At 44.4% G+C, this 27,100-nt stretch overlaps 1 protein-coding gene and 1 long non-coding RNA gene across 9 annotated transcripts in view; both read right to left on the bottom strand.

Annotated features, from left to right (window-relative positions):
- The window catches only part of FAM153B (family with sequence similarity 153 member B), a 63,605-nt gene that overhangs the window by 22,216 nt on the left and 14,289 nt on the right, over nt 1-27,100 (bottom strand). For 6 of the 8 annotated variants that reach the window (XR_004183918.1, XR_004183915.1, XR_004183916.1 and 3 more), the window contains one exon: nt 23,502-23,586. Coding sequence is in view for 1 of the 8 variants with exons in the window: in XM_031666612.1 (XP_031522472.1) it covers nt 4,174-4,204; nt 16,225-16,295; nt 18,245-18,323; nt 19,565-19,623; nt 23,449-23,586; nt 25,728-25,758 (409 nt within the window). In the remaining 7 variants the exon portion in view is untranslated. Of the gene's footprint in view, nt 1-4,173; nt 4,205-16,224; nt 16,296-18,244; nt 18,324-19,564; nt 19,624-23,448; nt 23,587-25,727; nt 26,600-27,100 lie in introns of those variants that run through there. The other 2 variants (XM_031666612.1, XR_004183919.1) reach the window with 2 other exon arrangements.
- On the bottom strand, nt 5,285-8,104 carry LOC116274995. Its single transcript, XR_004183921.1, has 3 exons — nt 8,042-8,104; nt 7,551-7,575; nt 5,285-5,364 (listed from the first exon to the last, which is right to left on the bottom strand). It is a non-coding gene; the product is annotated as an uncharacterized LOC116274995 (long non-coding RNA).

Genomic DNA, 27,100 nt, shown 5'->3' with positions numbered 1-27,100 from the left:
AGTGGCCCGGCTACTCCAGAGTGTCTGAGCCCCGAGCCCCTCCAGTCCAGGTCCCTGCTTTGATCATGTTCTCTCTGGGGCTGAAGTGAGACATTTCAGGCCTCGCTCCTGTTCATATACCCTCCACTAATTCCTAGTTGGTGCCTTTGCCATCAATACACAGGAGATGGAGAGGACAAGAGCAGAAATGGCCTCTGTCCAGGAGTTTTAGGAAGATGGGTAATGTTCAGGCCAGCCACAGTCAGAGCTCAGCTCTCCACTTCAGATGGCGTGAACGTTCGGCTGTGAGTGATGATCACCGGAACTGACTCTGCTGATGCTGCATGGCTTCCCCATGGCTCTGCTGCCCTCATGCCTTCCTTCTGCTCCTCAAATCCATGTTCCTCATGGGCTGGGGCCGAGAGCTGTACCTACTCTCTCTCTCATAGAGGCCCACTGGGCGGCTGTATGTGAATTCCAGAACCTCAGCGTGGAAATCAGCTTTTGATTTGTACCTTCAATCAAGTCAGCAGAAGCCCCTGAGTAGCCACAAAAGGCTATATTCGAGACAATAAGATGACTAGGGGTGGATTATGAGGATGCAGTTTCTGAGGTTGAAGTGAGGGACATTTTAAAATCCACAACAACCTGATTGTTTTTAGAGTAATGGGATAAATATTTATACCTACAGAGCAATCAAGTTGAGTTATACACAGTAAGTTTCCACCAAATGCATACTCCAAGAAAAACTCCGGGCTATAATGTAGGTTCCATTTGTATTCGATTCACCAAAACCAGCTGCATCCACTTGTTTTTTTCCAAAAGCCTTCAGGAGCACACAACCCAGCCTTTGTCAACAGTGGAGTTCAGTAGGACATCCCTTAGACCTCCTCTTGATTACCACAGCGAGTTTATTTTTCCCCATCTGTAATGCATGACCACCCTGCATCCTGCCTGGGAAGGCGGATGCTCACCCTGCCTCTCAGACCCTAGGGCAAACCCCTTGATTTGTCTTTTCTTGTTGCTGTTCACAGGCGAGGACACAGAAACCATGACTAGGCTGAGGGATGCAAGCCTGAAACCATACATGACCCTGGCATTATCTATTCTGAACCACGTTATCTGATGGTCAACATGAGGGGCCCCTCAATGGAAACTGGGGTGATTTCACCCCAACCCCACCTGCAGCCTCTCTTCTCAGTTTCCCAGCCCAGAACCCAGAAACATGACTGCGAGGCTGCACCCAGAGTGTAAATGCAAGAAGAGGCCCCCCACTCTCCCTGCTCAAGATGGGTCATGGAGGACGCTACAGGGGCTTTCAGTAGAAGAGAGACTTGTAAGGAGGAAGGGGGCTAGAGTGAGGTGTCATGAGAAGCCTCTCAAAGGCAGGAGGAAGTAGAAGGCCTGTGAAGAGGTGGGAGTTTATTAGAAATAAAGTATAGCAGGGAATTCTGAAGGAAAAATAAAATGAGCAGAGATCCACGAAAATACGGATTCATTCTATAGGTGCCCAGTAAAGAATTTCCTGGGTGTGGACAGGATTTCTTTTAGGTTAATTAAAAGTGTCCTGTGCATAGAATAAACTGCACACACTGGAAACACAAGTTGATTTTTTTTCATGTGCCTGTAATGGGACCACAGCGGTGGCGAGAGTCTCTGTGAGGAATGGACTAGTAAATCTGAGGGATGTAATGAATGCGAGCCCAGACACACACACCCAGACACACTGACCGTGGCACGCGTGAATTCACGGGGCATAAAGGCCCGGCCCGTGCACCGGGATACACACCCACCTTCAGGGATCGCCAGCTGCTCCGGGCAGAATGTGGCCACTGTTTCTTATCTAGAAAAATCCCATTTCTCCATCGCCAATACAGGTCCTCATTCGCGAGAGGGGCGGCTCAGCTCCGGCTGCCTGTCTACAGAAGGCCATTTGAGGCGGTGGCACATTCCTCATCATCGTTGAGGAAGCTCATCAGTGAGGCTGACTCCAGCAATACATACCCTCCGGTGGAACTCGGCGATTTCTGTAATGACAGCAAATAAATTGCTATGAGCATCAGGCCATGCAGTGTCCTGTGAGCACAGGACTTTTCCTCACTTAGTGACATTAGAAAACAAGATGAAAACCAGAGTTCAAAGGAATCTCAAAGAACAGAGCAAATCGACTCATACTAAAGACACAAATTTTTCTCAGAGGGTGTTTCCTGTCAAGTCTATGTTGGTTGGCAAGTAAGTAATTTTGCTCCAAGAGACAAAGTGGTAAGGCAAAAGCTCACTGCCCCACAATGTGTGGCTGGTGCTGTCATTTTCTCCCACTGTCTTAATTCAAGACTCAGTGGGGAAGAGACTCTCAAAATTCTCCCCAAGGACATTGTGTAACTAATCTAAGATATATGTTGTGAAATTCTGGTACCTTAATTTAATCCAAATGAAAATTAAAGAACCCCAAAGAGAAGCAACAGTTTTTCTCAGAGAAATCCAGGTGAAGCACAGCCTTCACATCCTCTGAGTCCTCCTCCTCCTCCTCATCCTTTGGACGGCTCCATGAATTAATCTGATGGGCTAGGAGGATACAGAATGACCGTCAGCACCATGGTGGTGTTGCTCATGAACAATTCAGTAACATTGCTTAAGAGGGTGTTGGGGGAGGGTGCCAGGCTGGGAGGCCTTGGGGAAGACCAGGGCCTTTGCGTTTCTACCTACAGGCCACCCTGTGACACAGAATAGCCAGTCTCAAACAGGACACACCACGCAGTGCAGGCTGTGTTTCCCTGGCAGCCTCTTAGGGCTCCTCCTTCCTAATCACACCTGAGCTAACTTGCCCTCTTATTGATCCCTGCCAAAGTCATTTCCTCCTGAAATCCACATGTGCTGCTGCTCTGTATATCATCCCTTCTAGAATATTTTGTAGTGTATAAGAAGCAACCTTTCTTGTAAACGGAGATTTAATTCTAGTCAAAGTTTGCATTACTTTCTGTTACAAGGCAAATAAACCAAGATTTGAAAATACTCAATTATCCTGCCATTTCACGATGGCCCTACTTGGCATGTGATATTTTGTCCTTCACTCTTCCTTTCAGCTTGAGTATGTGTGCACCCGCGAGTGCTCACTGCTCCTCATGCTCACACTGACTGTAGCTTTGGGACAGTCTGTCATAGGGAAAAGCAAGGGGGTGGGGGCGGGCACTGACCCTCTCCAGCCCAGCTATGCAGGAGATTCCAGCAGGGAAGTGGGTCAGGCCCCAGCAGAAGAGTTGATCGAGATTTTTATTGGATGCTATGTCTTGGGGATTGGTTTCACTGAATTTCTAAGACTTGCAGTGAATTATTTCATTAAATACAATAGGAATATCCACACGATTATTATGTCTGCATTTGAACAGGAGCTGAGGGGCAAGCCTCACTGCTGTAGATCAAAGAAACCTGTGGACTCTGTGTGTTTGCATTAATGATAGTCGCACTGAAGCCCACTGTACAATGCCTGCTCAAACCAATCTGGGTGAATACAGGCACTGACACCATCCAGTCATGATGGTGTGTGGGATCTGAATAGGTTTTCATTCTCCCACATGCACACACAAGTGCTGGAATAACTTGGCCTAGCAGAAATTATACTAGGGCTTTGTGACAAATTCAGTGTAGTGGCTCATGGCATTAACCTTCTACTCATTCCCGACTTCACATGTGCCTCTTCCATTTAAAAGACCAAGAGCTTGGGAAATTTGTCTCTGCACCATGTCCATCTGAGGACTGGGAATAGTGAACTTATGTTCAGGTACAGCTGTGCTGGAGGATGAATGGGTTGATATATGTAAACTGTGCAGTGGTGATGGAAATTTTCTTGAACATTGATCCTTGTGTTGTGCTTTGAACATGGGAGTATGTTTTCTGGGGAAATGCACACACACTCCCAAAGACATCCACAATCATTCCATACACACTCTCTCCTCTGTCCTCTCCCAGCCTGATGGAACCCACCCCACCTGACATGGCCACTGCCATCCAGGATGGCTATGCCGTCAGTTACAGTTGTTGCAGGACTCTTAGTATTTTTGAAATCAAGCCTTCCCAATCTAATTTCTGGCAGGCTCAGACCAGACTGAAATCTTGGGCAGAAATCAGGCAAAACAGTGCCACCTTTGTAACACTAACATTTTGAACGTAAACAAAGAGATGATCCCAGATACGTACCTTTTGCCAGTATGGCTGGGTCCACCTGCATCTAGAGAAAACAAAACACTATGAGGTCAGACCGAGGCTTTTAGTATCCTATGTGCAGATCTTTTCTTCCCTTGATGATGTTAAAGAAAAAACAGATGGTAAATAGTGGTTGAGACAATGGCCCTGATATCTAGAAGAAATCTGTGGAAAAGCACAAGATTTTTGTGCAGGATTTTCTTTTTTTTTTTTGTTTGAGACAAAGTCTTGCTCTGTCGCCCAGGCTGGAGTGCAGTGGCCGTATCTCGGCTCAGTGCAAGCTCCGCCTCCCGGGTTTACGCCATTCTCCTGCCTCAGCCTCCTGAGTAGCTGGGACTACAGGCGCCCGCCACCTCGCCGGGCTAGTTTTTTTTGTATTTTTTAGTAGAGACGGGGTTTCACCGTGTTAGCCAGGATGGTCTCGATCTCCTGACCTCGTGATCCGCCCGTCTCGGCCTCCCAAAGTGCTGGGATTACAGGCTTGAGCCACCGCACCCGGCCTTTTGTGCAGGATTTTCAATTGTTTTTGTTTTACAATTCCAAATACTTCTCAAGAAGAAGGCATTTCTCTTGAGGAAAATGCCTGCTGACACACAGTGTGTAAATGTGGATACCATGTGAAACCATTTTTAAGTGGATAATGAACTGTGACATTTGCCCACCAAGAAATTCTGTCAGTCACTTATAGTGTACGTGGTAAGATGTATACATCTTTTTTTTTTTTTTTTTTTTTCCGAGAGGCAGTCTCTCTCTGTCACCCAGGCTGGAGTGCCGTGGTGAGATCTCGGCTCACTGCAAGCTCCGCCTCCTGGGTTCACTCCATTCTCCTGCCTCAGCCTCCCGAGTAGCTGGGACTACAGGCGCCCTCCACCACGCCCAGGTAATTTTTTTTGTATTTTTAGTAGAGACGGGGTTTCACTGTGTTATCCTGGATGGTCTCAATCTCCTGACTTCGTGATGCCCACCTCGGCTTCCCAAAGTGTTGGGATTATAGGTGTCAGCCACCGCGACCGGCCGGTAAGACTTACACATCTTAATTCAGTTGAAACACAGAGAAACCGAGAGAAATACATTTTCCATTTTAGAGGAAGTAAGACGGCTTTACCATGTGAACCCTTGTGGCTTCCTCCGAGGATGTCTGCCCTGGCACATCCTCCTCCAGGTCTTCCAGGTCTTCCAGGTCACCTAGGAAACAGAGTCACTATAAGCACATGAGCTCCACTGACTGAATCCCTCAGGTGGTCTTGGAGCTGTGGACCTGGGGCTGGCATGTGTGAAAGGTGTGTTCACAGCACAGACTCAGCTGCTGCCGGTCCATCCTCCATGGTGGAGAGGGAAGGCAAATGGTGAAGGAAGGCATCAGGAAGGCCACAGAAGACAGAGCCTTGGTCCTGTAGCTAAGGCAACATCTTCAGCGTGAAATAACCCATCTCAAACAGGGCCCACCACACAGTGTTGCCCTGTAGCATCTCAGGGCTCCTCCTTCCTAATCTGACCTGAGCTAACTTGCCCTCCCTTCTCGATCCCCTTGAGGTCATTTCCCCCAAAGGACCCACATGTGCTGCTGCTGCTGTTCATCATCTCTTCTGAAACATTTCGTACTGCATAAAAGTCAGCTTTCTTCAAAAAAACTTAACTCTAGTCAAAAAAAATTATGACTTCACTGAACCTTTGATTCAAAGAGAACTAAACCAAGATTTGAAAATATTCAATTATCCTACCATTTAAAGAGAACCCGCACTTAGCTTATTTGTCCTTCCACTCTTCCTTTTCAACACAATGTATGTGTCCCTGGAGTCAGCTGCTGCTCATGCTCACACTGACTCCAGCACTAGGACAGCCCATCATGGGGGCAGTAGGTGGGGGGCTAACGCTAACACTCTCCAAACTAGCTGTGCAGGAAGTCCCACCGAGGTGATGGACACCAGAAGAACACCCCAGTTCTTCCTTGAGTTCTTATTCTGCACTGTGTATTGGATGTGTGGGCTGAATTAGGGCACATGTACACTTGTGGCAATCATGTTATTAAACATAGTAGAATATGTCCCTGATTGTTGTCTGCTTTTATTTTTTTTTTAGATGAAATCTCACTCTGTTGCCCAGGATAGAGTGCAGTGGCAGGATCTAGGCTCACTGCAACCTCCGTCTCCCAGGTTCAAGTGATTCTCCTGCCTCAGCCTCCTGGGTAGCTGGGATTACTGGCACCTGCTACCACACCCAGTTAATTTTTGTGTTTTTAGTAGAGACAGTGTTAGCCAGGCTGATCTCAGACTCCTGACCTCAAGTGATTCACCTGCCTCGGCCTCCCAATGTATTGGGATTACAGGCATGAGACACCACACCCTGCCTATTCTCTGCTTTTAAACAGGAGCTGAGGAATAAACCGACCACTGAAGCAAAAGCCTGTGACCTCTCCATGTACGTTTCACATTTCTGACCGCACCCAAATCCACTGTAAAACATACCCATTCTAATCCTGGGTTATGTGACCATTAAGACCATTCTGTGATGATAGTGCATAGAATTTCTGTATGTATTGTACTTCCACATGCACACCTAGGTGCCCAAAGTCACTGCCAGGCTGATGAGTTATACAACAGCTGTGAGATCAATGCAGGACAGAAGTCCATAGAATCAACCTGCCAACCACTCCTGATTTCACATTTCCCTCCTCTACTGAGAAAGCCAAGACTTTGAGAAATTCATCTCTGCATAACCAGTAACTTAGGACTGAGGATATTAAACTTCAGACAGCTGTGGTGGAGAATCAATGGGTTCATTTATGTAAAGTGTTCAGGGTGATGGACTACTCTTTTTTTTTTTTTTTTTTTTTTTTAAAAAAAAAAAAAAACAGATACTCCTTGTGTGGTGCTTTGGACATGCACGAAAACTCCGAAAGACACTAACAGTCACTGCCCGTAGACTCTCTCCTCCATACCTCCCAAACCTGATGCACACCACCCTTTCATGTAAGGGACACCACTTCCTGCAGAGACTAAAGGAAGATGGTCACAATTCTGTCACAAAGTCTTACTGTTTTTTCATACCAAATTGCCTAAAACCTCATTTCTCTTAGGAAGCTCCAGAGAAATTCTCCACCAAACGCAGGGAAAAAGTGCCATCTTTCTGAAAAACTAAGATATTTCCTTAGCAAAAAACTAATCCCTGGGGCATGAGGGGAAAGACGAGGGAGAGCATTAGAATAAATACCTAATGCATGCGGGGCTAAAAACCTAGATGAGGGCTTGATAGGTGCAGCAAACCACTGTGACATATTTATACCTATGTAACAAACCTACACGTTCTACACATGCATCCCAGAATTTCAAGCAAAATAAAAACAATTAAAAAAGTAAACCCATAACACATACCTTCTTCCTCAAAGTGTACTCTTTTCTGCAATCAGAGAAAAGAAAAACATGATGAGAGTCAGACCACACTTTGTCCTGTGTGCACAGGTCTTTTCTGCATTGTTGACATGAGAAAACCCAATGGAAATAGTGAAAATAGTCAACACGAGGGTCTCAAAATAAAGCCTAGAGGACATGTGGAAAGGCACAAGTTTTTTGTGTGAATGATTTTCAAGTTTATCTTCATTGCATGTTCACCACTATTTTCAAGAAGAAAGCATTTCTCTATGGAAAATGCTTACTGTCAAAGAGTTTTTAAGTGAACCTGTCATCTATAAATGTCATCCTGAATTCATTCTTGCTGGTAATAAACTCTCACTTTACAGATGCCCACCAAGACATTCTGTAAGTCATCTATAATGTACATGGTAAGATTACCGTCTCTTATCTCAATTTATATAGAAATGAAGAAAAATAAAATTCCCACCTCAGACAAACAACAAAGAGTTTACCTCAACAGAGTCTAAGAACCTCTCAGGTGGTATCTTGAGCAGACGCTCAAACAACAAGCCTTTAATAAAACTCTAGAGCAAGAGTAATCGTCAGCGTTAGGTGCGCACAGAGAATCCGTCATGCAGACTAGAGATTACTTGCTAAAAACCGCAGGGCTGGCACGTAGACAAAGGGGTGATACTACATTTTTAAACCAGTAATCCTTGTGTGGTGCTTTGGACATGCACAAAAACTCTCAAAGACACTCACAATCACTGCCCATAGACTCTCTCCTCCACCTCCCAAACCCTGATACGCACCACACCCCTTCATACTAAGGGACACCACTTCCATACCAGGACTACAGGCAGATGGTCACAAATCTGTACCAGCGTCTTACTGTTTTTATGCCAGAGCTGCTAAAATCTCTAATTTCTCTTAGGAGGCTCCAGAGAGTCTCCACCAAACCTACAGGTTAAAAAGTGCCACCTTTCTGAAAAACTAAAGGATATTTCCTTAGCAAAACTAATCCCTGGGGGTATGAGGGTGAGGCAGGGAGATCAGTAGAATAAATACCTAATGCATGCAGGGCTAAAGGAAAACCTAGATGAGGGGTTGATAAATTTTAGCAAACCACCATGACCCACATTTACCTATGTAAAGAAACCTGCACATTCTACATATGCATCCCAGAATTCAAGCAAAGGAAATAAAAATAAAAAGAAATGAAGCCCACAACACATACCTTCTTCCTCCAAAGTGTATATCTTTTTCTGCAATTAGAGAAAGAAAAACATGATGAGGAGTCAGACACACACAATGTCCTGTGTGCACAGGTCTTTTCTTGCATTGATGACGTTAGAAGGCAATGGAAATAGTGAAAATAGATCCAACGAGGAAGCCCCAGAAATAGAAGCCTAGAGGACAAGTGGAAGGGCACAGGATTTTTTTGTGAATGATTTTTCAAGGTTTATTCTCATTGCATGGCTGCCCACTATTTTCAGGAAAGCACTTCCCTGTGGAAAATGCTTACTGCCGAAGAGTTTTCAAGTGAACCTGTCATCTATAAATGTCATCTTGAATTCATTCTTGCTGGTAATAAACTCTCACTTTACAAATGTCCACCAAGACACTCTGTAAGTCATCTATAGTGTACATGGTAAGATCACCATCTCTTACCTCAATTTATATAGAAACGAAGAGAAATAAAATTCCCACCTCAGACAAACAACAAAGAGTTTACCTCAACAGAGTCTAATAACCTCTCAGACGGTATCTCGGGTGGATGTTCACACAACAAGCCTTTGTCGTGCTCTAGGAAACAGAGTAATCATCAGCACGTTGGGTGCACTGAAGGAATCCATCATGCAGACTAGGGTGCTAAAACACAGGGCTGGCACATGTACACAAGGGGGGTGATGCACTACATTTTTTTTTAAACCAGTAATCCTTGTGTGGTGCTTTGGACATGCACAAAAACTCTCAAAGACACTCACAATGACTGCCCATAGACTCTCTCCTCCATATCTCCCAAACCTGATGCACACCACCCTTTCATGTAAGGGACACCACTTCCTGCAGAGACTACAGGAAGGTGGTCATAATTCTGTACCAACGTCTTACTGTTTTTTATACCAAACTGCCTAAAATCTCATTTCTCTTAGGAAGCTCCAGAGAAATTCTCCACCAAATACAGGTTAAAAAGTGCCACCTTTCTGAAAAACTAAGATATTTCCTTAGCAAAAAACTAATCCCTGAGGCATGGGGGGCAAGATGAGGGAGAGCATTAGTATAAAGACCTAATGCATGCGGGGTTGAAAACCCAGATGACAGGTTGATAGGTGCAGCAAACAAATGTGACATATTTATACCTATATAACAAACCTGCACGTTCCACACATGCAGCCCAGAATTTCAAGCAAAACAAAAACAATTAAAAAAGTAAACCCACAACACATACCTTCTCCCTCAAAGTGTACTCTTTTCTGCAATTAGAGAAAAGAAAAACATGATGAGAGTCAGACCACACTGTGTCCTGTGTGCACAGGTCTTTTCTGCATTGTTGACATTAGGAAACCCAATGGAAATAGTGAAAATAGTCAACAGAAGGGTCCCAAAATAAAGCCTAGAGGACATGTGGAAAGGCACAAGTTTTTTTGTACATGATTTTCAAGTTTATTTTCACTGCATGTTCACCATTATTTTCAAGAAGAAAGCACTTCTACTATGGCAAATGCTTACCGCCGTAGAGTTTTTAAGTGAACCTGTCATCTACAAATGCCATCTTGAATTCATTCTTGCTGGTAATAAACTCACTTTACAGTTGCCCACCAAGACACTCTGTAAGTCATCTATAATGTACATGGTAAGATTACCGTCTCTTATCTCAATTTATATAGAAACGAAGAGAAATACAATTCCCACCTCAGACAAACCAAAAACACTTTACCTTCAATGAGTAAGGGAACCTCTCAGATGGTACCTTGAGCAGATGCTCGCACAACAAGCCTTCGTCGCTCTCTAGGAAACACAGAGTCGTTGTCAGCACACTGGATGCGCTGAAGGAATCCGTCAGGCAGACTCGGGCACGAAAAACACGGGGCTGGCCCATGTAGACAAGGGGGGTTAACTGCAAAAATGGACCTCCTGCCAGAACATCCTCCTTGGTGATGAAGAAAGGTCAGTGAGACCATCACGAAAGCCATGGAAGACAGAGCCTTGGCAGCACACATACGCACTGCCGATGCCGTGACAGTGTCTCATCCTTCCCCTATGCATTTTGAGGCCTGGGAAATTTCCACTTTTCTGGTGAAATGTGACAATGTCATTTGTCTTTCCTGGATCTACATATGCTTCTCTTGCATTTTCCATCCATTTTGTTGAACTGACATAATTTTCGTAAAACATACAAAATGTATTATTGTAATCATTCAGTGCACACTTCAGGAGAAGACACGAGCAGAACCGCAGGAGCAGAGAAGAGAAAACCTCACTGTGTGAGGAGCCCACGCTCTTCTCCCCTGACCCTGGATTACAACCCACCCAGGCACCTGGGTAAGTGTGGGAACCCACAGACTATAGAAAATGAGCAGAAAGCCTTTGCACACTTGTGCTAGATCTCAGAACAGGAATGCAGGCATCGGAACATCACGGGGCCCAACATGGACTGCCCAGGGCTGGGCTCTGGGCTGAGAAAGAATGAGGAGGACACAGTCCCTGCCCTCCCGGTGACCAGCCATGGCCAGGATTCCTCCACCTATGAGTAGGAGACTACAGACTTTGGGACTGATGATTGCAAGTCTGTCCCAGAGAAACAGAGAAACTGATCTCCTATGGGTCACACGGGAAAGCTGCGAGGACCACCTAAACTCCAGAGCAGCCCCTCTCCCTTTGCTGAGCTCAGCCTGCCTTAGAGCAGGGTCCCCTCCTCACCTCCTGTGACACTAGCATTGGGCAGCTGCCCTCTCTGGGAGCTGAGGCTCCCTCCAGTAAAACGGAACTCTGGGCCAGGCCACTCTGGGCCAATAGCAGCTACACAAAGACCAGCTGTCCGGCGACTCCCAGAAGCTGATTGTTCCAGCCACAGGGAGATCAAGCGTGGCAACTACTCCGTGTCTGACCTGACCCTCCAGTCTGTCCCTGCTGATCATGTTCTCTCTGGGCTAAGTCGAACATTTCAGGCACTCACTCCTGTTCTCTGTCTCTCACTAATTCCTGGTGGTGCCTTTGCCATCAATACACAGGGAGATGGAGAAGACAAGAAACAAGAAAGTAGCGCCTCTGTCCAGGGTTTTAGGAAGATGGGCAATGTTCAGGCCAGCCACGAAGTCAGAGCTCAACTCCTCCTTCAGATGAGGCGTGAACGTTCCGGCCGCGCCCAGGTGATGATGTGGAACTGACTCTGCTGATGCTGCACCTTGGCTTCCCCATGGCTCTGCTGCCCTCATGCCTTCCTTCTGCTCCTCCAAATCATGTTCCTCTGCAGGCCCAGGCCAAGGCTGTACCTGCTCTCTCTCTCATAGAGCCCACTGGGCAGCTGTCTGTGAATTCTTAGAACCTCAACGTGGGTAACACTGATTTGTACCTTCAATCAGTCAGCAGAAAGCCCCCTGAGTAGCCACAAAAAACTATATTCGAGACAATAAAGATGACTAGGGGAATTGGATTATGAGGATACAGTTTCTGAGGTTAGTGAGGGACATTTTAAAATCACAACAGCCTGATTGTTTTAAAATGTGGGATAAGTATTTATACCTACAGAGCAATCAAATTTGATTTATACACAGTAAGTTTCCACCAAATGCATACTCCAAGAAAAAACTCAGGCTATAATATGGTTCCATTTATATTCCGATTCACCAAAACCAGCTGCATCCACTTGTTTTTTTTCAAAAGCCTTCAGGAGCACACAACCAACCTTTGTCAACAGTCGGTTCAATGGGGACATCATGGAGCCTCTGCGGTACCACAGCCGAGTTTGTTTTTCCCCATCTGTAATGCATGAGCCACCCTCCATCCTGCTAGGAAGGCAAGTGCTCACCCTGCCTCTCAGACCCTAGGGCAAACCCCTTGGTTGTCTTTTCTTGTTGCTGTTTCTGAGCCGAGGACACAGAAACCATGACTAGGCTGAGGGATACAAGGCTGAAACCATACATGACCCTGGCATTATCTATTCTGAACCACGTTATCTGATGGTCAACATGAGGCCTCAATGGAGAAAACTGGGGTGATTTCACCCCAACCCCACCTGCAGCCTCCTCTCTTCTCAGTTTCCCAGCAGAACTGGCTGTAACACGAGGCTGCACCAGGGTGTAAATGCACAAGAAGGAGCCCCCCACTCTCCCTGCTCAAGATGGGTCATGGAGGGACACTTCTGAGGGCTTTGGTAGAAGAGACTTGTAAAGGAGGGAAGGGGCTAGAGTGAGGTGTCATGACCTCTCCAAAGGCAGGAGGAAATAGAAAGGCCTGTGAAGAGGTGAGGTTTATTAGAAAATAAAGTATAGCAGGGAATTCTGAAGGAAAAAATAAAATGAGCAGAGATCCTGACACAGTTCTGTTCTATGGGTGCCCAGTGAGAATTTCCTGGGTGTGGACAGGATTTCTTTTAGGTTAATTAAAGTGTCCTGTGCAAGAAATAAACTGCACACACTGGAAACTTACAAGCTGATTTTTTCATGTGCCTGTAATAGGACCACAACGGTGACGGAAATCTCTGTTGAGAATGTGGACACTAGTAAATCTGGGGATATGTGGTACGGAAATCCAAACACACACACCCAGACACACTGACCGTGGCACCGCATGAATTCACAAAAGACATGAGCCGGCCCCGTGCACAGGATCCCACCCCACCTTCAGGGATCGCAGTTGCTTCCAGGGCTGCAGAATGTGGCCACTGTTTCTTATCTAGAAAAATCATTTCTCCCATCACAGCCTAGGTCCTCATTCATGAGAGGAAGCTCAGCTCCGGCTGCCTGTCTACGGGAAGGCCAGCGAGGCAGTGGCACATTCCTCATCATCTGGGTGACTCATCAGCATGAGGCGGCTCCATGGCCACATACCCTCCACGATTGGAACTCCCGGCCGATTTCTGTAATGACAGAAATTGCTATGAGCATCAGACTATGCTGTGTCCTGTGAGCTGGGACACTTTCTTCTTAGTGACATTAGAAAACAAGATGGAAACCAGTGTTCAAAGGGAACCCAAAAAAGAAGAACAAACCAAATTGGCTCATACTAAAGACACAAATTTTTCTCAGAGTGTGTTTCCTCTCAAGCCTGTGTCGGTTGGCAAGTAAGTGATTTTGCTCCAAAGAGAGAACAAAATTGGTAAGGCAAAGGCTCACTGCCCCACAATGTGTGACTGATGCTGTCATTTTCTCCCAGTCTTAAATCAAGCCTCAGTGGGGACAGACTCTCATAATTCTCCCCAAGGACATTCTGTCACTAATCTAAGATATGCATGGTCAGATTCTCATATACTTGTTTAATCCAAATAAAGGTAAAGCTAAAGAAACAGTTTTTCAGAGAAACCCAGGTGGCCTGACCTTCCATCCTCCTGGGTCCTCCCGTCTCGGTGTCACTGGGCCGGCTCCTGATATGCGTCAGAATAGGAGGATACAGAAGAGTGACAAATCAGCACCATGGTAGTGTGTTGCTCATGAACAATTCAGTAACATTGCTTAAGGTGGGTGTTGGGGGAGGGTAGCAGGCACAGGAGAGACGCAGGGAAGAAAGGGAATCATGGCCTTTGGGTTTCTACCTGAGCTACCTCATAGCTTATAGAAATGTAATCTCAAACAGGACACACCATGCACTGCAGGCTGTGTTTCCCTGGCAGCCTCTTAGGGCTCCTCCTTCCTCATCGGACCTGAGCTAACTTGTCTTCTTATTGATCCCTGCCAAAGTCATTTCCTCCTAAAATCCACATGTGCTGCTGCTCTGTATATCATCCTTCCTAGAAGATTTTGTACTGAACAAGAAGCAACCTTTCTTAAAAGCAGAGATTTATTTCTAGCCAAAAGATTTTATTATCAACTTTCTGTTACTAGGAAACAAACCAAGATTTGAAAATAATCAATCATCCTACCATTTTACGATGACCCCTACTTAGCCTGTGATATTTGTCCTTCCACTCTTCCTTTTCAACATGATGTGTGTGCACCACGGAGTGCACTGCTCCTCATGCTCACACTGACTCCAGCACAGGGACAGCTATGTCATGGGGGCAATGAGGGCCCGAGGGTGTGACTCTCTCAGCCCAGCTCTGCGAGATTCCAGCAGGGAAATGGGTGCCAGGCTAACACCCAGGTTGATCCTTGAGATTTTATTGAATGCTATGTCTTGGGATTGGGTTCCACTGAATTTCTAAGACTTGCGGTGATTATCTCATTAAATACAATAGAATATCCCACTGATTATTGTCTGCATTTGAACAGGAGCTGAGGGATGATCTCACTACTTTATAGATCAAAAGCCTGTGGACTCTCGTGTTTTACATTAATGAAGTCACACTGAAGCCCGCACTGTATGTACCTGCTCAAACCAACCCTGGGTGAGCTGAGCACTGACTACATCCAGTCATGATGGTGTGGGATCTGAATAGGTTTTCATTCTCCCACATGCACACACAAGTGCTGGAATAACATGGCCTAGCAAGAAATTACACTAGGGCTTTGTGACAAACTCAGTGTAGTGGCTCATGGCAGTAACCTTCCACTCATTCCCGACTTCACATGGCCTCTTGCCATTTAAAGGAATAAAGAGCTTGGGAGATCATCTCTGCACCATCTGAGGATAGTGAACTTATGTTCAGGTACAGCTGTGCTGGAGGATTGATAGGTTGATATATATGGCTTTGTGCAGTGGTAAAATTTTCTTGAACATTGATCACTGGCTCTTTTCTTACTTTGAACGCTGGGAGTAGCACAGGGGAAATGTAGCCACTCCCAAAAGGCATCCACAATCATTCCACCACACCTCTCTCCCTGTCCTCCAACCCTGATGAACCACCCACCTGACATGACCTGCTGCTTCCAGGGATGGCCAGTACCATTAGTTACAGTTATTTTACTGGACTATAGTAGTTTTAAACCAAACTTTCCAAATCTAATTTCTGGCCATCAAACCAGACTGGCTCCAGGCAAGAAAGCAGGTGAGAGCAGTGTCATCTTTGTAACACCTAGATTTTGAGGCGTAAACGAAGAGAGATGATCGATCTGCATTACCGTTAGCCCAGTCTGTGGCTGGAGTCCCACCTGCATCTAGAAGAAAAACAAAAACACTATGAGGTCAGACCAGGCTGTGTCACATGTGTGCACAGGTCTTTCTTCACTTGTTGATGTTAAAAAAAACAGATGGCAAATAGTGGTTGAGACAATGGCCCTGATATCTAGAAGACATTTGTGGAAAGGCACAAAATTTTTGTGCAAGGTTTTCAATTGTTTTTATTTGAGAATTCCAAATACTTCTCAAGAAGAAGGCATTTCTCTTGAGGAAAATGCCTGCTGACACACAGTGTGTAAATGTGGATGCCATCTGAAACCATTTTTTAGTAGATAATGAAGTCTGACATTTGCCCACCAAGAAATTCTGTCAGTCACCTATAATGTACACGGTTAAGATTTAGACATGTTAATTCAGTTGAAACGGAGAGAAACCAAGAGAAATAAAATTTCCATTTCAGAGGAAAAAAAGACTTTACCATGTGAACTCCTGTGGCTTCCTCAGAGGATGTCTGCCCTGGCATATGCTGCTGTAGGTGTTTCAGGTCACCTAGGAAACAGAGTCACTATAAACACATGAGATCCACTGAGTGAATTCCTCAGGTGGTCTTGGAGCTGTGGGCACGGGGCTGGCGTGTGTGGAAAGGTGTGTTCACAGCACAGACTCAGCTGTTGCCGGTCCATCCTCCATGGTGGAGAGTGAAGGCAAATGGTGAAGGAAGGCATCAGGAAGGCCAGGAAGACAGAGCCTTGGTCCTGCAGCTATGGCAACCTCTTCGACATAAATAACCCATCTCAAACAGGGCCCACCACACAGTGTTTCCCTGCAGCATCCAGGGCTCCTCCTTCCTAACCTGACCTGAGCTAACTTGCCCTCCCTTCTTGATCCCCTTGAGGTCATTTCCTCCCCAGGACCAACATGTCCTGCTGCTGTGTTTTTCAATTCTTCTAGATCTTTTTTTTTTTTCTTTTTTGAGATGGAGTTTTGCTCTTTTTGCCCAGGCTGCAGTGTAATTGTGTGATCTCCACTCACTGCAACCTCCACTTCCCAGGTTCAAGCAATTCTCCTGTCTCAGCCTCCTGAGTAGCTGGTATTACAGGCATGTGCTCCCATGCCCAGCTAATTTTGTATTTTTTAGTAGAGATGGGGTTTCTCCATGTTGGTCACGCTGGTCTTGAACTCCTGACCTCTGGTGATCCGCCCTCCTTGGCCTCCCAAAGCACTGGGATTATAGGCATGAGCCACCGTCCCCAGCTGGAACATTTTGTACTTTCTTCAAAGAGGAGATTTAATTCTAGCCAAAATATTCTATGTATTCACTAACCTTTTGTTTCAAAGAAGACTAAACCAAGAATTGAAACTACTCAATTATCCTACCATTTAAAGATGATCCCTACTTGGCATGTGATATTTGTCCTTCTGCTCTTCCTTTTAACACTGTGTGTGTGTGTCATGGGGCCCGCTGTTGGTCATACTCACACTGGCTCCAGGACTGTGACAGCCCTTCATGGGTGGCAGCAGGTGGGGACACTGACCCTCTCTTACCCAGTTGTGCAGAAGATTCCAGCAGAGGAGATGGGCTCCAGGCTAACAGACAATTGGCTCCTTGAGATCTTGTTGGGTGCTGTGTCTTGGGTATATTTGCTACTGAAATGGAGCATTTCTAACGTTTGTGGTGACAATCTCATTAAATACAATAGAATATGTTCCTGAATGTTCTCTGAACTTGACCAGGAGCTGAAGAATACCCCATCACTTAAGACCAAAGGCCTGGCAGCTCCCTCTGTATGTTTCATATTAATGACTGCACCAAAGTCCACTATACAATGAACCTACTCAAACTCTGGACCAGCTGACCATTGAGACCATTCTATTGTGGTATACAGTGCTAGAGATCTTTATAGGCCAATATGCTTCCACATACACACATAGATGCTAAGGACTCTCTGATATGGTGACAAGTTACACCAGCGCCATGTGATAACTTCAGACTAGTAGCCCACAGCATCAACCTTCCACCCATTCCCGAGTTCATCTATGCCATTTCCATTTAGGAGACCAAAAGCCTGGAAAATTCATCTCTACATCATCTCCATGTGAGGACTGGGGATATCAAACTTCACCTTCAGCTACAGCTGTGGTGAGGAATGAATGGGTTGATTTTTGGAAAATGCAGTGGTGATGAAATTTCATTTGCAGGATATTAATCTTTGTGTTGTGCTTTGCATATGGGAACACATTTTCTGGGGGAAAGCACAGAAACTTGCAAAGACATTCACAATCACTCCACATTGACTCATTCCTCCATACCTCCCGACCCTGATGCCCAACAACCTCTTTTATCCAAATGACACTGTGCCTTCCAGGCACTAGAGTCAATGGTCACATTTCTTGACTGGGTTATTCACTTTTTAAGACAAAAGTGCTTGAACCTCATTTCTGGCAGGAAGTTCAAACCAGAGTGGCTCTCCAGAAGAAATGAGTCAAGAAAGTGTTACCTTTGTTAACACCAGAATTTTTCCTCAGCATAGCGGTGATCCCAGAATGCGTACTGTTTTTCTCTGTGTCTTTGTCCACCTGCATTTAGAGAAAAACAAAACACTATAAGGGTCAGACCATGCTGTGTCCTGTGTGCACAGGTTTTTCTTTTTCTTTTCTTTTCTTCTTTCTTTTCTTTTCTTTTCTTTCTTTCTTTCTTTCTTTCTTTCTTTCTTTCTTTCTTTCTTTCTTTCTTTCTTTCTTTCTCTCTCTTTTTTCTCTCTCTTTCCTTCCTTCCTTCCTTCTCTTCTTCCTTCCTTCCTTTCTTCCTTCCTTCTTTCTCTTCTTTCTTTCTTTCTCTCTCTCTCTCTTTCTCTTTCTCTCTCTCTCTCCCTTCCTTCTTCTCTCTCTCTCTCTCTTTCTCTCTCTCTCTCTCTCTCTCTGCTGGAATCTTGCTCTGTCACCCGGGCGGGAGTACAGTGTCATGATCTCGGCTCACTGCAACATCCATCTCCTGGGCTCAAGCGATCCTGCTCCCTCAGCCTCCCCAGTAGCTGAGATCACAGTAGCTGGTCAGCACGCCTGGCTAATTTTTGTATTTTTAGTAGAGATGGGGTTTCACCATACAAGTCTTTACTTGGTGACATTAGAAAAGCAGATGGGAGACAGTGGTTGAGGCAATGGTCCCAAAATAAAGCCTAGAAGATACTTCTGGAAAGGCACAAGATTTTTTTTTTTTTTTTTTTTTTTTTGAGACGGAGTCTCGCTCTGTCACCCAGGCTGGAGTGCAGTGACCGGATCTCAGCTCACTGCAAGCTCCGCCTCCCAGGTTTACGCCATTCTCCTGCCTCAGCCTCCCGAATAGCTGGGACTACAGGCGCCCACCACCTCACCCGGCTAGTTTTTTGTATTTTTTAGTAGAGATGGGGTTTCACTATGTTAGCAAGGATGGTCTCGATCTCCTGACCTCGTGATCCGCTTGTCTCGGCCTCCCAAAGTGCTGGGATTACAGGCTTGAGCCACTGCGCCAGGCCCAGGCACAAGATTTTTATGCAAGACTTTCAACATTGTTTTGGTTGTATAGTCACAATGTTGTAAGAAGAAAGCTTTTCCCCTAAAAAAATTCTTTCTGTCATACACTTCATAACTGAAGGTGTCATGTAAGAATGCCATCTGAGATCATTTCTTACCTGGTAATGAACCCTCACATTTTCCCATCAAAAAATTCTTTAAATCATCTATAATACACATGGTAAGATTTTCATATCTCAATTCAAATAAAATAAAAAAGAACCAAGAGCAACAGCATTTCCATCTCAGAAACATAAAGAAGACCTTACCACGTGAACACCTGGGACATCCTTAGATGAACGCTTCCGCGCCAGGTTCTCACTGTGATCTAGGAAACACAGAGTAACTGTCAGCATGTTGGTTCCACAGAAGGAATCCTTTAAGCAGCCTTGGGTGCTGGGGACAGGGGGAGGGGGATGAGTAGTAAAACCCAGGTGGGTTAAGGGCAGGCTTGGCTTGCCCACTCAGGACCACCCCTCCCAGTGATGAGGGGAAGGCAAATGAGACCATCAGGAAAGCACAGAAGTCAGGGCCACCAGTTCTCTGGCTAAGCCTCCCCTGCACTGTGAAATAGGCAGAGGAGTGTTCACACAGGGCAGCACACACAGATGCACTGCTGATTCCATGACAGTGTCCCATCACCCCCTTGTGCATTTTGAGGCCTGGTAAATTTTCTTTTTGTTGTTGGAAATGTTATAATGTCATTTATCTTTCCTGGATCTACATATGCTCCTCCTGCACTTATCATCCATTTTATTGGCTTTAAAATCAATATTGTGGCCAAAATACATCATATTTATTATTTTAATGATCAAGTGCGCACTTCAGGGGCATTAGAGACATTCACAATTCTGTGAAGTAAACTAAACATAATCCAAATCCAGATGTCTTACTTTCCACCTTAGGAAACGAGAGAAAAAAGTGTAGTGTAATGTAAACAAGGCAACCCACATCCCCCAAAACACAGCAATATTTGCAGAAATCAATGTAATAGAAATAATAAAGAAACTCAACGATACCAAAAGCTGCTTCTTAGAAAAGATTAATAGAATTGGTAAACCTCCAGCCAGGCTAATCACAAAGAAAAGATAGAAGAAATGATGTACAAATAATATGGAATAGAAGAGGAATTATCCCTGCTTATCCCATGAACATTAAGAAAATAATAACAGAATATTTTCTTCTTTTTTGAGACAGAGTCTCACTGTCACCCTAGGTGAGCTGGAGTGCAGTGGTGTGATCTTGGCTCACTGCTGTGGCACGCTCCGCCTCCTGGGTTCACACCATTTCCTGCTCAGCCTCCCAAGTAGCTGGGACTGGAGTGCCCGCCACCCATGCCTGGCTAATTTTTTTGTATTTTTAGTAGAGATGGGGTTTCACCGTGTTTGTAGGATGGTCTCAATCTCCTGACCTCATGATCCACCAGCCTCCAGCCTCCTAAGTGCTGGGATTACAGAGGCGTGGCGACTCGCCTAGCCAATAGCAGGCTCACTCTCAACAAATCTATACTTATACAATTTTTAAGTTTTAGCCAGTGAGAATTATATTAAAAGTTTAGAGTAGGAATATTAGGAGCTTGAGTACGTTGGAAGAGAACCAAGTAGGCAACTGGTGAGATTCAAGTGTCTATGCCCACAAATTTCCTAGCTCAAATGAAATGGACAAATGCCTTCAAAAAGAGAAACTACCATAACCACCCAAAGGAGAGATAGACAATCTGAGTAGGCTTCTATCCATTATCGAATTTGATCAGTAAGTAATAACTTAAAAAAAATGCCCATATAATTATACTGGTGAATTCTACCTAACAATTACAATGGAAAACATAGTCTTACCAGCAAGTGATCAAAATTCTACATATTTACCCAGCTAAATTTAAAAATTATGTTCGTCTTAAAATCTGCACAAGAATGTAGGCAGCTTTATTCATAATTGCCCACACTGAAAGCAGCTGAGATGGTCTTCAGAAGGTGACAGAACCAGCTAACACTGTTTGATGACACCAATGGGCTATTGTTCATTGCTAAGAATTACTAAGCTGTTAAATTTCAAAATATCTCTCAAAAGATGCCCATGTATATTTGTAAAAGTAAAATAAATTAATAGTCATAAAGTAGTATGACCTGATTCCAACTCTATAAAATTCTGGAAAAGGAAACCTATAGAGGCAGTAAAATCATCTATGGTTGTCAGGAATCCTCAGAAAAGAAGAAAGGAAGTAGTATGTGCAGCTCAGGTCATGTTGAGGGTGTGAAATTATTCCATCAGGGTGACAACTATGTGAGTTTGTCAAAATCCATAGACTGGACAACACAGAGTGAACTTTATGCTAACCCTGGACTTCTGTTCATAAGAATGTGTCAGTATTGGCTCAGTCATTGATGCTAACCCCGGACATCTGTTCATAAGAACATATCACTATTGGCTCAGTCATTGATGCTAACCCCAGACTTCTGATCATAAGAACATTATCACTATTGGCTCAGTCATTGATGTTAACTCTAGACTTCTGTTCATAAGAATGTGTCACTATTGGCTCAGTCATTGATGCTAACCCCGGACTTCTGTTCATAAGAATCTATCACTATTGGCTCAGTCATTGATGCTAACCCTGGACTTCTGTTCATAAGAATCTATCACTATTGGCTCAGTCATTGATGCTAACCCTGGACTTCTGTTCATAAGAATCTATCACTATTGGCTCAGTCATTGGTAACAACCTAGACTTCTGTTCACAGAATCTGTCACTATTGGCTCAGTCGGTGATGCTAACCCCGGACTTCTGATCATAAGAACATATCACTATTGGCTCAGTCATTGATGCTAACCCTGGACTTCTGTTCATAAGAATGTGTCACTATTGGCTCAGCCGTGATGCTAACCCTGGACGTCTGTCATAGAATCATCACTATTGGCTCAGTCATTGTAACCCTGGACTTCTGTTCATAGAATGTGTTACTGAAATGGCCATTGATGCTAACCCTAGACTTCTGTTCATAAGAATCTATCACTATTGGATCAGTCATTGATGCTAAACCTAGACTTCTGTTAACAAGAATGTGTCACTATTGGCTCAATCACTGATGCTAACCCTTGACTTCTGTTCATAAGAATCTATCACTATTGGCTCAGCCATTGATGCTAACCCTAGACTTCTGTTCATAAGAATCTATCACTATTGGCTCAGCCATTGATGCTAACTAGACTTCTGTTCATAAAATCTATCACTATTGGCTCAGTCATTGATGCTAACCCTAGACTTCTGCTCATAGAATGTGTTACTATTGGCTCAGTCATTGATGCTAACCCTAGACTTCTGTTCATAAGAATGTGTCTCTATTGGCTCAGCCATTGATGTTAACCCTAGACTTCTGTTCATAAGAATCTATCACTATTGGCTCAGTCATTGATGCTAACCCTGGACTTCCGTTAACAAGAATGTGTCACTATTGTATCAGTCACTGATGCTAACCCTGGACTTCTGTCCATAAGAATCTGTCACTATTGGCTCAGTCATTGATGCTAACCCTGGACTTCTCTTAACAAGAATGTATCACTATTGGCTCAGTCACTGATGCTAACCCTGGACTTCCATTCATAAGAATCTATCACTATTGGCTCATTCATTGGTCACCAACTAGACTTCTGTTCATAAGAATCTATCACTATTGGCTCAGCCATTGATGCTCACCCTGGACTTCTGTTCATAAGAATGTGTCACTATTGGCTCAGTCATTGTTACAAGCGTTATTACACTCTCGCCTTAGATTGGCTCCTGAAAACTGAGAGGTGGGTATCTGGAAATTTTGATACCACTTCCTCCATTTTAGGTTACTTCCATATAGTTTGAGTGTCCATCACTTTACAAACCTAACAGCTTACTGTCTCAGAAAAGATCTTTTAGTTAATATTTGCTTAATCAGCAAAATGTACCACAATTTGCACTGAATGTTATTGCAGTAAGTAAACCCAAACCTGGAATGGAAATACACCTTTACTCCTGTAGTTGTAGCACTAATGATTGACTTAACACATTTAAATACGCACACATGGAATAAAGAATATAGTATCACAATTTTACAATTGTCTGAAATATGAGACACTGAAGAATCTAGAAATCATATGTGACGGGCGAACAACTGAATTTCGATACCTTCCGTTGGTGCAACTCTAGGGTGTACACGGTCGTGATGCCAGTGATGGAGAATTTGCTTCTTATGCCTGTGGTGGTGTCTGACGGAGGATTTCCTGGGCACCTCAGGATCCACTACTTCATCCTGGATGGAACACGCTGGAAAATGAATTAAAATAAAGACAGCTGTTGATATCTGCAGAAGATCGGAAAATGCGTCTTCTTTATTCACAGCTTACATGTTTGATCCCATTGTTAAGTCATCCACTTAGAGCAGAAGCCCCTGAATCTGAGTTTGGCTTCGAAAAGGACTTACCTGTGGAGTTGCACCCTACAACTGCAGAGCAAATGCCTGTATTGAGATGAGACATTACAGAAAGGTAGTAGATTGGAGTGACCAAGAGCGTAGGGTCTGGTGCGGATCTGGCAGGCTCAAGGACACGAGCTGCTGGGAACCTGAGGGAAGTTCTATGGAGCCCACCTGGGCCTCCGATCCCCAGGTTGAATGTGGAAATGTTGATAATGGCCACGTTATGTTAAAGAGTAACAATAGTTAAACAGACCACTTAAAAGCCTTAAGGCCGGGTGCCTTCCTAAGTGCCATAAGTGTTCAATTGTTTTAGGTGTCTGGAAGGAGCTTGAGCCCTTGGTAGTGGTTAATAGAAGGAATTAGGGGACTCCAGGGCAGTGGAGGGTAAAATTCTCTTCATTCTTGACATGGGTCCCATGCTTTGGAACTCATGAAAATTTCTGTCCCGAATTTCCCGTGAGCAACATCCCAGTCAGAGAGATATGACAGAGCAGGGGCTGCCACTCCAGAGTTGATGGTTTGAAGAAATTGAAATAGAGATTTGGGCAGCCTGCCCAGATTCCACAGCACTGACCAATGATAGATCTGGAGGCCAAGAATTTGGTTGATTTTCGGGGACAAGCCCTGAACACCTGTGAGGCCTCTAAATCATGGCTTTGGACCCTGAACCTGGGGCTCATTCCACTCCTTTCTCAATCCCTCCTGCACAGGGAGGGCTCTTCAGGAAGGTCGAGGTATTGGAAAGAGGTGCTGGAGTCAGAAAAGAAGCTCAAATCATTAAACAAAACATAACTCCTGTCTCCCAGAGTTTTACTCTAGGCTAAAATATGGCACTTTCCTGCAAACGAAGCCTCTCTGAGGAACAAATACAAATGTCTGGTCATCCTACCCAGCGCCCGTACTGTCAGCTCTCTGGCAGTGAGCAGCCCTCCATGACCAACTGACCACACCAAGGGACCAAGTTCTGCTTGGCCCCCAGGGTAGTTCGGAACTTAGGACATTCCAGACTAACTACCACTTGATGGCTGTGCCAAGAATAAAATTCCCTTCAACTGAACCATCCTGAACAAGCAATTAATGGGAATGAACTGAAAATGTGGCACTCCAGTTGGGTTTTCAGTGGTTTCTTCTGTATCTAGTCTATGAAATAGTGTTTAAAAAAAAAAAAAAAAAAAAAAGGCCAGGCGCAGTGGCTCACACCTGTAATCCCAGCACTTTGGGAAGCCAAGGTGGGCAAATCACAAGGTCAGGAGTTCAAGACCAGCCTGGTCAATATGGCGAAATCCCGTCTCTACTAAAAATACAAAAATTAGCCAGGCATGGTGGCAGGCGCCCGTAGTCCCACCTACTTGGGAGGCTGAGGCAGGAGAATCGCTTGAACCTGGGATGCAGAGGTTGCAGAGAGCTGAGATCATGCTACTGCACTCCAGCCTGGGTGACAGAACAAGACTCTGCCGGGGGGGGAAAAAAGGGGAGGGGGGCAGGTGCTGTGGCTCATGCCTGTAATCCCATCACTTTGGAAGGCCAAGGCAGGTGGATCAGGAGGTCAGAAGTTCAAGACCTAACTTGCCAACATGGTGAAACTCTGTCTGTACTAAAAATACAAAAATTAGCCAGGCGTGGTGGCAGATGCCTGTAATCCCAGCTACTCTGGAGACTGAAGCAGGAAAATTGCTTAAACCCGGGAGGTGGAGGTTGCTGTGAGCTGAGATCATGCCACTGCACTCCAGCCTAGGCAACAGAGCAAGACTCTGTCAAAAAAAAAATGGCATTGGAAACTGTATTTTTCTAGAGGAAAATATTTGAGGCAAAAATCTTGATAGAAGAATAAAAAATACAAATTGAGTAATAAAACTCTAAAACATATTTATAAATCTGTAGACAAATGGGAGTTGGGGAAATAAAAAAAAATCAGAATGACATTTAACATACAGGAAAACTGGCCCACCTGAAGAAACTGCAGTCAGAAGATAGAAATGAACATACATACCATTGAGGCAGCAACTACAAACGTTTCCCATCGTGAGTCCTCGGACACAACTAAGCTGCGTTTCCTGCCAACACTTAGTTGCCAGAATGGCAGCTAAAATGAAAGGCAAGACCTATATCATCAGGTCACCTCAGCGACAGGTCACAGTAGAATTTTCGCAAGCGCACGTGTCACAATAGCTGTGATCTAGACCAGTCCATGGTCACATCGACAAGGGGTCACTTAGATTCCATGTTTCATTTCAAAAACTGAATCCCAGACACACAGTATTATTCTGTATGTATGAAACAAACATTAAAGGAGGAAAAAGATCTGCCTCTCCACTATATTTGATAGTGAAAATTTCAGAGTAAAGATAAGAAAAGCTAATACATTGAGAATAAAGGGAGATTCCAGGCTGGATGTAAAATGCCATCCCCACCCAATTCTACTATTCCCAAGTCACCAGAGAGTCTTAGCTTCAACAATTCTAAACTAGTTCCAAATTAAATTTAAAATGCATTAGTGTAAGTTCAATTTTAAAGCCAATCTCTAAGAATATAATTCATAGTAATAAAAAAGATATGAAATGATTCAGTACAAATTTCCATCACTGTTGATTCATCACACGTTTTAAGAACTATTACATCAAATGGGTCATTGATGAGGTATAAAAACTGCATTAATATAGATGTTGCAATTTTTTTCAGGGATTATCTAATTGAAGGGGTGTTTGGGAAGGAATTGAAGGTATTCGGAAAGGAATACATATTACCTGTATAAATGGAGAATTTTAATTCTCAACAACTGAATAGAAAATTGTGCAGGTGTGTACATATAAATATACACACATATGAGAGAGAGAGAGAGAGAAAACGTAATTTAAAAATACTAGACCACAGATTTATATCTCTGCCCAGGCTGGAGTGCATTGGCACGATCTTGGCTCACTGCAAGCTCTGCCTCTCGGGTTCACGTCATTCTCCTGCCTCAGCCTCCTGAGTAGCTGGGACTACAGGCGCCCGCCACCATGCCTGGCTAATTTTTTGTATTTTTAGTAGAGATGGGGTTTCACCGTGTTAGCCAGGATGGTCTCGATCTCCCGACCTCATGATCCACCCACCTCGGCCTCCCAAAGTGTTGGAATTACAGGTGTGAGCCACTGCGCCCAGCCTCCGGAAAAGACATTTTAAAAAACATAATATGTTACGAAGAATAAAAAGGAATGAGCATAAGGCTTTCCTTCCTGGTGCCACGTAAGTGTTCACAGTAAATGAAAATAAATGAGTCTTTTACCCTGGTAGCCAAAGCCCTTTTACAAAGCTTTGTCATGGTGTCAGTGCTATATGATTGTTCAATTAATAAATCTGGAAAGACGTGCAGAAATTTAACAG

This window comes from Papio anubis, chromosome 5, assembly GCF_008728515.1.
Source record: "Papio anubis isolate 15944 chromosome 5, Panubis1.0, whole genome shotgun sequence".
Lineage (NCBI taxonomy): Eukaryota > Metazoa > Chordata > Mammalia > Primates > Cercopithecidae > Papio > Papio anubis.
The sequence above is the reverse complement of the archived record's forward strand: the minus strand, read 5'-3'. Positions and strand labels throughout refer to the sequence as shown.